The sequence below is a fragment of the Myotis yumanensis genome, unplaced genomic scaffold, assembly GCF_028538775.1.
Source record: "Myotis yumanensis isolate MYYU_CA2020_CCGP unplaced genomic scaffold, mMyoYum1.0.hap1 SCAF_2, whole genome shotgun sequence".
Lineage (NCBI taxonomy): Eukaryota > Metazoa > Chordata > Mammalia > Chiroptera > Vespertilionidae > Myotis > Myotis yumanensis.
This window is the reverse complement of record NW_027223753.1, coordinates 162,114,889-162,126,167: the sequence shown is the minus strand read 5'-3', so window position 1 is coordinate 162,126,167 and position 11,279 is coordinate 162,114,889. Positions and strand designations below refer to the sequence as shown.

At 52.6% G+C, this 11,279-nt stretch overlaps 1 protein-coding gene across 1 annotated transcript in view; it reads left to right on the top strand.

Annotated features, from left to right (window-relative positions):
• Positions 1-249: 249 nt before the first annotated feature.
• The window catches only part of HEG1 (heart development protein with EGF like domains 1), an 89,143-nt gene continuing 78,113 nt past the window's right edge, over positions 250-11,279 (top strand). Inside the window, exon 1 of the mRNA XM_070406398.1 lies at positions 250-598. Within this exon, the coding sequence (XP_070262499.1) occupies positions 319-598 (280 nt within the window). The 5' untranslated portion in view covers positions 250-318. The remainder of the gene's footprint in view (positions 599-11,279) is intronic.

The window sequence follows — 11,279 nt, the reverse complement described above, 5'->3', positions numbered from 1 at the left end:
CCGCCCCCGCCCCCGCCCCCTTCCTGCCGTCTCCCCGCCCCCGGCCCGGCCGCTCCGCGGGTGATGTCAACCCGCGGAGGAGCCGCCCGCCCCGCGACCCGCCCGGGCTAATTAGCATGTAGCTGCGCCGGGGCCGCCTCCGCCGCGCCCGCCCGCCCGGCCCCCGGGCCCCCCCGCGGCTCCCCAGAACTTTTGAGGCGGAGACTGCGCTCGCAGCCTCACTTCGCCGACTTCCCGGCCCGCCAGGCTCCCGCGGCTTCCCTCGCCCCGCGCCCGCCCCGCGCGCCGGGCATGTGAGCGCGGGCGGCCGCCGCCACCATGGCCTCGCCGCGCGCCTCGCGGTGGCCGCCGCCGCTCCCGCTGCTGCTGCTGCTGCTGCCGCTGCTGCCGCCCGCCGCCCCCGGGACGCCGTCCTCCCCGGCCCGCCGGGCGCCTCTCGCAGGCGCGGGGCTGGCGCGGCCGCCGGAGCCCGGCCCCGAGCACGAGCTGCAGGCGCCGCCACCCACCCCGCCCCGCGCGCGCCGCGGGCCCGCGCCCCCCAGACCCCGCCGGTCGGCCCCTGCGCCGGACGCCGCTGTCCCCCGAGGCGGGAGCGCGGGTGAGTGAGAGCCGGGCGCCCGCGCCCTGCGAGCCTGGGCTGGGGCCGTGGGCGCGCCCCGCTCCGCATCCTCCGCCCTAGGCCCCTGCGCGCTGTCCGCCCGGGTGGGGGCCCCCTGACCTGTGCGGACGTGGGAGCCCGCGGGCGGGCTGGGCGGGAGGCTCCCGCGGGTGGAGTGGATTTCCTAGACGATTTCGCCGGTGGCTGGGCTGGGGGGTGTGACCATCCTGTTTTCCCTCCACCCCTTGGAAGAAAACTTATCTCCCTTGGTGTATCCCGGGCCCCCCACCCCACAGACACACCCCCCATTAAAAAAAGGGAAAAACCCCAAACCTTCCCAAGCGCCTCTGCCACCTCTCTGAGGGATGACGTCCGGCCTGTCCAGTCCCCAACTCAATTCTTTTCCTCTAGATAAAGAAGTGGCCTCTTCAGGCACAGAGCCTGACTTTCAGATATAAATAACTAATTTTTAAAGAATTCTAGTCCTTGGGATATTGTAAAGGACAAAGGGTGTAACTGGAAACAAAACATTCTACTGGTTCACTCTAAAAGCTGAAGGACTGGGGGCGGGGGGGGGGGGGGCGGCGCGGGGTGTGTGATGAATTGGGGATTGCAAGGTCGAACCTCTGCAAGACAAACGCTGACACGGGACTGTTCCTGGGCCTTTTCCTCCCCTTCATCTACATACACAGCCCCTGTCCGACCGACCTGCCCACTCCCCTCCCCACTCCCCTCCGGTCCTTTTTATCCAGTCCGTTCTTTAGGTCTGGGAGAAATGCTAAAGATGCAGTGAAACTCCAGCCATAATACCACTGTGACCTTGGGAGTGTCACCTCTTTAGATCCGTTTCTCCATCTGTGATATGGAGGTAATGATCCCTGTTCCTCCCAGCCTCCTAGTGATGATGTGACAAAATGAAAGTAAAAATAATGGAAAGTGCTTTGAACCAAGTCAGCAATGTGGTGGTGTCAGCCAGTGCCTTCCTGTGAGTGACAAGGCACGGGCTCTCTCAGGGCTACCCTGGCCAAGCAAGGTTGCTTCTAACACCAGATGCTGATTTGGAGTTTAGGTGAAGGTTGAGAAGACTTTATGTCCCTAGTTGGCACTTCATTTAAGTTTCTCACATCACACAAACTTTTCGGTATAGGAATTAGCTTGCTTTGTTGAACCTAGGTATGCTTCCTCTAATTAAATAAGGGGGGGGGGGGAGGAAAGAAAGAAAAAGAAATCTGATCCTCCAGTAAAAACTCAACTCCACATTCAGGAGCGCTCCCATCATTGCAAAATACCTTGTCTTTGAATTTCTAAGTCACTGGCACAAGATTGAGAAACTGAGGAACAGTAAGGGAAGGGAGAGGATAAAGACGCTTCAGTAGACCAGCTGGAGACACACCCACAGGGACTCCGATTTTAAATGACTTACAACACACATTGTTTTAAGTTCCACGGGAAGGGATTAAGGACATAAAGGAGAACATTTCCTGGCTTTCTTAAACTGGGAAAGTAACTAAGGAACACTAGTATTTTATGAGTAAGTGGAGTGCAGGGGACTGAGGCCATGTCAGAGGAGACGCCAGGCATGGAAGACTGGTTTCTCTGGCTAGGTAATCAGGCTTTCTTAGCTTCGCCCCGATCTTCTTAGGGGATGGGTGGGAGGGATGATGCCTTGCAGGAAGGTGGGTTGGGGGGGAGGGGCGCCTTGGCTGGATGGAGCTGGCCACGAGTCCCCATCCTTTTCTTATGGCTGGGAATCCCTACACGGCTCAGAAAGCTAGGGGTTAGTCACGGAGAGCTAGGTGTTACAGGGAGCAGGGCAGTGGAGGAAAACTGGTTTAGGGGACTCAGCAGGTACGAATTGGGGCTGAGCGTTTTTTCTAGCCAAGGATTCCCTCTCTGCTTTAAGTGACCCACCTGTCCTCACAGGTTCGGCAGGGGACTCTGCTAGTGTTGGCTTTCTGACCTTCCCAGTTTGATTCATTTTGGGAGATGAGAGCGATGGAGACTCCAGGGGCTTGAGATCTGGCGGAACGCACGTGTGAGTCCCAGAGAGCAGGCAGGCAGGAGGCGGAGTAGTCCAAAACTTCTCTTAGCTGGGAGGGTCTGTCCTGGTGCCCCAGGAAGACGGCCCAAGGCTCACCTAAGGCTGGATCTCAAGTGGGATGTTAGAAACCTGAGATTAAAGAGAGGAAATCGATTACCTATTGAAAACCACAAGAAGCTACTAGCATGACTGAGGATTCAGGCATGACCTGTGCTTGTTTTCTGGTGGTGGCTCAAACAATGTCACTTAATCGGGAAAAGAAAGACCAAGAGAACTGCACTGCCTGATTTCAGCGAGTCTGAGTTTCCTAATAACCCCTCAGGATGTTCTTTGGGCCCTTTTTGATTGGCCATCATGTATCACAAGGTACATTCAGTTAGCTCCCAAGGCAGCAGTCTCCACGCTGAAGGGCCTCCAGAGGCCCTCTGGTCCACATCGCGTCCCATGGGTATGACTGCCGTCTCAGCAGCCGGCAGATGGCCGTCCAGGCTGTGCACCGGCGTTTTGTGTTTGGGGAGGTGCTCCCTCCTGCTGGTAATGAGCCCAAGTCTTACAAAGAATGTGTTTCATATGATTGTTGGGGAAGCTGCTTGCAGTCCCTTCTGCTGCAGGAATGCTCCTGGTCAGTGCCTGGCCCTCTGGCTTGGGCGGTGGAGGTATCCTCTTCTTCCCTGGGGCCATTGCTAGTCCTTTGCCTCCTCTTGACAGAGTCTGAGGTTCTCACTGTTACTTAACCGCACTTGGATTCTGTCTGTGGGTTGTTGGCTGCAAGGCCCAGGAGAGCAGCCCCCACCCTACCCCACAGCCATCGTTAAGCTTTTGTGCTCACCTATCACCTGCTGGCTGTTTAGCTGAAGTTGTTGCTGGTAATTCAGCCATTGGAGATAGAGAGGATGACAAGTCCTGGGGTTTTGCTTTTACTGCTGTGTGTGTGTGTGTTTTAAACAACCCAGAGCTTCTAAGCCACAGTTTTAAGCTGTGCCTTGATTTTTGCAATTTATAGGCCATGCTTTAATTGTGAGATCTGCAGATGAGGGGAGTGGGGAGGCTTAAGTCATAATGAAAATCAATGCAGGAGGAAAGAACTTTCCCACCCAAAAGGGAAATGACGCTGAGGAGCTGAGCAGCCAGCCCAAGGAATAATAATCTTAGAAAAATGCAGCTCCCTGGGGTAAAGGAAGCGCTATGAGCCCAATTCCTTCTGGGCTGTTACATAGCTGTCGCCTGAATTGCTGTAACTTTGTGGGCCAACTTTGTCATTAGGCTTTAGCTGCTGGGGAAGCCAATACACAGGGCAGTGAAAACCGGCGCTGGGCAAGAGGCAGCCCCGCAGGGAAGGGAGCGGAAGGCAGCCGGGCTTTCCTCTAGGAGTTGGGCCACCTCTGTCCTGGCCAAGGCCGGGGGAGGTGGGGGTGGTGGGGATTCCTGAGAAGCCTGCTTGCTTTGATGGAGGGTGTCCCGAATAGAAGGATGGGTGTGGGGAAAGGGACTCTCCATGCCTGTGTGTGTTTAAAAGCCACATCCCTTTAACCTGGCAAAAACCCTTTTATTGCTTCCCTCGGCTTGGGTGCAATTGCTGAACTGCTATTTTCTGTCCAAGAGCTGAATGGTGTGGGCAGAGGGAGAGTGAAAGGTGTTTGATGCCCAGCCGGGCAGTGACTGCAGTCCTCGTCCTGGAGAGCTGGGAAGCTGCCTCTGCCCTCCCGGCGACCCCCTGCACCTTCCAGCAGCTCTGCCCAGCTGGCGGAAAACACGGTGCTTGGAGTTGACTAGTCTCAGAGTCGCTCCAAAAGAAAGAAAGCGGAGAACAGATGGCAGTCGAGTTTTCATGAGCCACTTATTGCCTGCTAGTGGCTCCCCTCATTTGTATAAACGTTGGTTTCGGCTATAACAAATGCCTCTCCCTTTGAAGAAGCCTAGGGAAGCGACAGGCAAGGAGATTGGTGTTGGTCCCTCTTTGGACTTCACGCCTTGAGCACGTACCTGTGGTGGGAGCTTGCCCGGTCCTCATCCCAGTTAGACTGAGACCTGGTGAGGTTAGCTCACACAGTAAATGGAGGAGGCAGAATTTAAATCGGTTTGACCAAATGGATTTGCATTTTTCACAATAGCATGCAGCCTCAGCTTTCCCATCGGTAAGTTGTTCTAATCGCTGAGATCCTCTCCAGTGCATCATTCTTCTTCCTCTCTTTTCCCACTCCCTTGCTTGTGCCCCTTTTTAGAGAGTAGGGACTAAGCTTGGGTGAGGGATGGGATGAGGAGATGGCAGTGGTAATGAGGACTACCTGTAGAGTAGAGATAAAAAAAATTGGGGGGGGGGGGGGGTTGCTCAGGACAGGACCATCTCTCTCTCTCTCTCTCTCTCTCTCTATATATATATATATGTTATCCATAGGTTATTGTTGCCAGAGATAGCTATGTTAATTATCAACCAAGCTAAAATGAATTGGTAGCATTCTTAATGGGCTCTCTCCTGGGAACAAGGCTAAGGTCATGAGACAGTTGCTGTACCTACCTACTCAGTAGGAGGAGAGGGTAAATGGTGCCCCTACTCAGATCCTGTAAAATTGTTTTCTTTTTGACGTCTATGCCCTCTTCTCCCCTCACCATTCATCTTACATAGAAAGAAACAAAGATGTTTCTAGCCTGTCTCTCTTCCTCGTCTTTTGCTGGAGTGTGGCAGATGTCTCAGTCTGTGTTACGTTTGATTGATTTATAAAACAGAAAATATTTACGTTTCTATGTAGGAGGAGGCTGTGCCAGGTGATAGGGAGGTTGCAGTGCAAGTCTACGATACTCCCAGCGAACAGGCCGTGTTTTGGGGGCACAAACATCAAACTTGTAAAAAGTGCAACGATGCATTAGTGACTCATCATCGAAAGTCACAGGAAGATCGCACTGACCTAGGAGTGGTGTGGGCAGATGGGCTGCAGCGAGTAGAGGTGAGAGGCTGCTGGGGGTGGCAGTCCAGGGAGACTTCGAGCGAAGACGGAGTCGGCTGGGGTATGGGTAGACAGAGGTGAGGAGGGTATTGGCACCAGCAAAATCGCAAACATGAAAAAGCTCAGGACCTTTAACATGGAGGTGGTCAACAGTCAGGGAGGTGGGGTTGGGGCAGAGAGAGGACTTGGGGAGACTAGTTACGCCCCGGAATAACTGGACTCATTGAAGACAAGACGGGAAAGGAGGCTCCGGGCAGGTGGTGGAGGGCTTTAGAGGCCCGATTAAGGCATTTGTTTTGTCACGTTGCATTTGAGGAGGGGGTAGTATCATTTGCTTGTTCCTTATTTTTTTGTGCTTGGTACTGGGGCCCCATGGATGAACCACGTACAGATCTGCCCTTACTGCAGCCAGTAGTTCTGCAGAAATGTCGAATGTTGGCAGGCATTGTGTCGATATGTAGGGAGGAAAAGACCGAAAACAGTGAATGGGCTAGAATGGGGGTAGCGGACCTTGAAAAGGAGCGATGTGCAGACCATTTAAAAGGGTGAGGCAGGAGGCCCTGGTGACCGCCTGGCAGTGGGGATGCTGGGACAGTGGCGAGGCGCTGGTGTGCCATCAGAGTCCCCCCGAGTTTCCGGGGCTCTCACCGCCAAGGCTGTCGCACGTCTCAGTGGAAGTATCTGTGGGCAGTTGAGAATGTGGAGCTGAACTGGGGAGAAGTCGGGCCAGAGTCAGCCTGGAGGGGTTGAAGCCACAGGAGAAGAGGAAGCCTCCGACTGGGTGGAGAACGTCAGTGTGGCTGGTGGGGGAGGAAGTGGCGCCAGCCCAGGAGCCAGCCCGGCCCGAAGGCGCAGCGAGGGCTGGCTGAGCAGTTTGGATCTGGATGGGGATTGGCAGATGGTTTGAATATAGGGCCCAGTTTATGTCTAGAATGTGACGGTCTGTGAAGGTACATGTAGTTTAACATGTATCCGTGTGGACTTGTCGTCTCATTCGGACACTATCCAAGTTATCAGGAAAAGGGAGATGGGGGAGTATGAGGCCTGAGGAAAGGCCATTGGATTTGATTCACAGAGGTTTAGGGGTGAGCCTTTAAGAGTTCAGGGAGAAGTCTGCTCAGCCGGTGGGAGACGGCAGATGTTGCCCTCCCTGGACACAGTTTAACAGTGACATGAAAGAGGCAAGTCAGGGAGAACCAGCACCCTTGATGCCCACCCCTGAACATGTTGTCAACTCCCCACTCTTCCCACGTCAGAGATTGGCAACATCATCTACTTACTTAAACAAGAAGCCTAGAAGCTACCCTGTTCTTCTCTTTTCCTCACCCTCTACTCCTTCCTTCTTTCCTCCCTTCTTCCCTTCCTTCCTTCCTTCCTTCCTTCCTTCCTTCCTTCCTTCCTCCCTCCCTCCCTCCCTCCCTTCCTTCCTTCCTTCCTTCCTTCCTTCCTGCAACTCCAGTAGATTCTGTTTCTAGATTATTCCTTATCTGCAATGCTCTTTTCTCTTTTTCACGTGTGCACTGCTGCTCTCCCTCTAATCCATGCTCCCGGAAGCCCAAGTGATCTTCTTAAAATGTAATTCAGGTCACCTCACTCTCGGGCTGAAAACCCTCCAAGGACTTTGTATTGTACTTAGAATAAAATCCAGACTCCCTGCTGGAATGCAAGGTCTGCAGGATCCAACCCTGCCAACCCTCTGGCCTCATCTTGCTCTACACCCCTCTTCTAACCACATCAGACAACTCTTTATACGTCAGACTTTTTCCTGTCCTGAAGACTAGCCACATGGTGTCCCCTGCCTGCAGTGGAACCAGCCTCCTAGCCAGTGCAAACGCCCTAAGGCCGGAACAAGCTTGGGTGTCTGGGACTGGAGAGAAGGAAGGCCACAGCGGCCAGGTCATGTAGTTGCCCTGAGAACCCCAGGAAGGAGGTCCGATGGTCTGGGCTCCATGCAGGGGTTTCGGCAGAGGAGTGATGTGGAGAGTGGACTGTGGGAGGACCAGAGGAAGTGAAGGTGGGAAGCCAGGGCTAGTTCGGGGCCTGAGCCATGCTAAGCACTCATGGTGGTGGTTGAATAAATGATTGCTCAAAGAGAAAATGGGTCCAGATGTCCAAGTTGGAGGTGGAGAGAGGAATGCATGCTTGCAGTAATCTTCCTGACTGAGCCATCCTCAAGTTCCTGGGTCATCAAAACATGGGGTGGGCTAGTCAATACCTTCCTCATGCTTTACCCCCCAAAAGCACTGGGAGAGTGGGCTGGACAGTCTTCTCTGGGTGAGGGAGAGGGCAGGGGCTGCCACTGGGGGGAGCAGAGAGGCCTGTATTCTTGCTGTGGGTGGGGTGGCGTCCATGGTACCCGACTGGGGTGCTGTGGTGGAGGAGGGTCTCTGGAGTCCAGCGTTTGGATGTAAGTATCTAAAGTGTTTGCCTTTTTCTTGTGTTCCTGCCTCTCTCCTTGGCCCAGGAGCTGTCAGAGGGTGAGGAGGCTTCTCCCTTCAGGCAGGGGCCCTGCTCCCTGACATTTGTTCCCCCTGCCAGGCCAGGGACCCTCAGCCCAGAGAGGCCTGGCTTACCATCAGTCAACAGGGAGGCCTTGAGGTGACATTTTTTACTTAGGCTCAGGTTAAAGCGCTCACATTTTGGTATTTCCAAGCTGTGTGGTCATCTTTTTTAAAAAAACAAAAAATATTTTTATTGATTTTAGAGAGGAAGGGAGAGGGGGAGAGAGAGAATCATCAATGATGAGAAAGAATCATTGATCAGCTGCCTCCTGCCTGCCCCCTGCTGGTGATCGAGCCCACAACCCGGGCATGCGCCCTGACCGGGAGTGGAACCCTGACCTCCTGGTTCATAGGTTGATGCTCAACCACTGAGTCACACCAGCAGGACTGTGTGGTCATCTTTGCTTTTTAAAAATTATAACATGACTTTTTTTCTTCATTATAAACATTTTATGTGTTTGTCATACAATTTGGAAGTTAAAGAGAAAAACAAATAAAATATCTCCTATATTTCAACTACTAGAAGTGTATTAAAACATTAGCAATTCTTATTCTTTCTCATTTATATGGAATATAAAATTTTATATATCCATATGTATATCCATATGAATATCTAGTATAAATACTGTTGCATTACACTATAAGTTTTTTTTTGTTTTTTAGCTATTTCTTTATTGGATATATAGACTGTTTCCAGTTTTTCACTAGTATAAATAATGCTGTGATAAACATCTTTGTACATCAATTTTTGTCTTTGTACCTGATTATTGGCTTAGTGTCAATTCCTGGATGTGGAAAATTTAAGATGCTGATGGTCTCTTAGAATTGTACCAAATAATACTTTCACTGGACATTTTGATTAAAACAGAGCACTTTCTCCTATCCTTCTTTTTCACCCAGACATCTTCTGATAGTGCTGTGTGGGGGGCAATCCCAGCATTGCTCTCCTAACCCCATTTCCCGAAACTCCTTGGGCTGGTCTGAGGCAAGTTGGAGAGAGGAGGCTTCAGTGGGTGACTTGGCAGGACGTGTGGTGAGCAGGAAGCCGGGGGGACACTGCTGGTGAAAGTGGGTCCCTCTGGAGAATCTGGCAAGCTTTGCCGTAGGGGTGTCAAGGTGACTGCATCTGGGCAGGGAGGCAGCCTAGCGAAGTGTTTTGGCAAAGTGTTGAGACAGGAGGCAAACAGTGTTTCAGAAGGAACTGGAGTGCAAAATTTGGGATGGGACAAGAGAATGCTCAGGGACCTGTATCTTTCTAAATTAGAGCCATTTCATTGGCAGTGGTTAATGCTTTAAATTGTGGAGGACTGGGCAAAATTAGATTTTTGTTTTGGGTCTATAAGAACATTTTGAGAATTCTAGACTCAGGGCCAGAAGGGACCTTAAAAGGTCAGTCTTTATTCATTAAATGATGGAAAAGCCCATTTCCAAAATGAGGAGGAAAGAGAAGGCTTCCATATCATTCCAGAGCCCCACTGTTTGGCCTCATCTTCCCTAGTTAATTTCCAGCCAGAGTCAGTGAATCTCACTTGGTGCTCAGAAACTTTTGGTATCTTTGTTCAAGGCGTGGTGCAGAATGCGAGGTCACCTTAGATTGGGAGGTTATTTGATAAATCCAGATGCTTCCAGCCAACTCGCAGACACAGGTAGTCCTGGAAAGGTGCTGGAAACTGGTGAAGCTGTTTCACAACCACCAGCCTGATGGTCAGAGCTGCAGGTGGGGGTGGACATGGTACTCCAGCAACCCGGAGTGGCTAGAGGTGAACGCTGGTCCAGAAGTTCAAGTTTTGGCTCATCTCTTCATCAGTATGACTTTGAGCAAATCACATCCACTTCTGGGCCTCTATTTATTATGAAATGAGGGGTTGGTCCATCCCAAGCAGAAAGCTCCGTTGCTGAGAGGGCCCACCTTTGTCCTGTGAACCCCCCGACTTCCCCAATGCTGGCGTGAGGTGTGAGGAGGCCAGCACCTGGCTTCTGAGCTCAGGGTCCGGGAGCTGCGGGAGCCTGCGGAGGGTCGAGGAAAGGGGCCTCTCAGAGGATCTGCGTGTACACCTGCATGTGAGCCTGCTAGACCTACAGCTCCTTGAGAGGAAGCAGCAGGTTCTGTCCATCTTTGTTCCCTGGTGCCGAGCACGGGCCTCAGCCAAGGAGCATCTGTCCAACCTGCGGCCTCAGCTGCCTCGTGGTACTGCAGTCACGCCCGCACCACCACGTGGTCTGGGACTCCTGTCAAAGGAGCTGGCACGACACCTGCCAAGTCTTCAGAGGCTGTTAAACATGGACACTTTGGTTTTTTCCTTAGTATTTTGTTTCTGAGGTACTTGTGCTCCATGGAACTCTTCTGGCTTTCCTGTCATGTAAGAATATTTGAGGAAAGCTCACAAGTCAGGTGGGGTTGCTGGGGGCTGGAGGGGAGGCTCTGACCTCACTGGAGACCCTGAATAACAGCGACTCCCACCTCCCTGCGCTGGAATGGAGTTGGGTGGCTGGAGGCAAGGAGATGGATCTTACAAGTTTGACAAGTGTCTGCTTAGGGTCTTTCCTAAGTTGGGAAATGAAGACCAAGGAGGAAGACATGATAAGAAGAGACCAGAGGCCAAGGTCAAGCTCACCCGTTGGCCCTGTACCGTCCTGGGCCATCGAACGGAAGCAGTCACATTGGAGGAAGGAGTAGCAAGAGTGCAGGGAGAGATGCTGGTTGTAATATGGGGGATGATATTCTTTGCACAAGGTCATGACAAGTGATTACCCCATGTTAGGCCGGTATTGAAAACCACTCCTTGTTCCTTCCCTGAGTGGCCGGAGGAGACAGAAACAGCTTCAACTTGGGGGCGAGTTTCACTCCTGTTGGCTCTGGGGGGGAGACTTTTTCTGGGGTCACCTTTTTCCAGGGTGCGGAAAGAGCCTTGCTGGCTTTGCAGTCACAGACCTGGGAGGTCCTGGCTAGGGGGCCAGATTGCTCAGTTCAAACCCCAGCAGTGCCACTTGCCAGCTGTGGGGCCTTGGGAGGTTATTCAGCCTCTTGATGAGAGAGAAACATTAGTTTCTCATCTGTCAAATGGGTTGTTAATAGGCCTCCCTCAGGGAATGTACGTGTCATGTAACCCCTGCCCAGCAGATTGCTCAGGGCCTGGGCCGGAGTGTTTTGCAAGCACTGGCAACGATGATGCTACTAAAACCAGTGCCTGCTTATC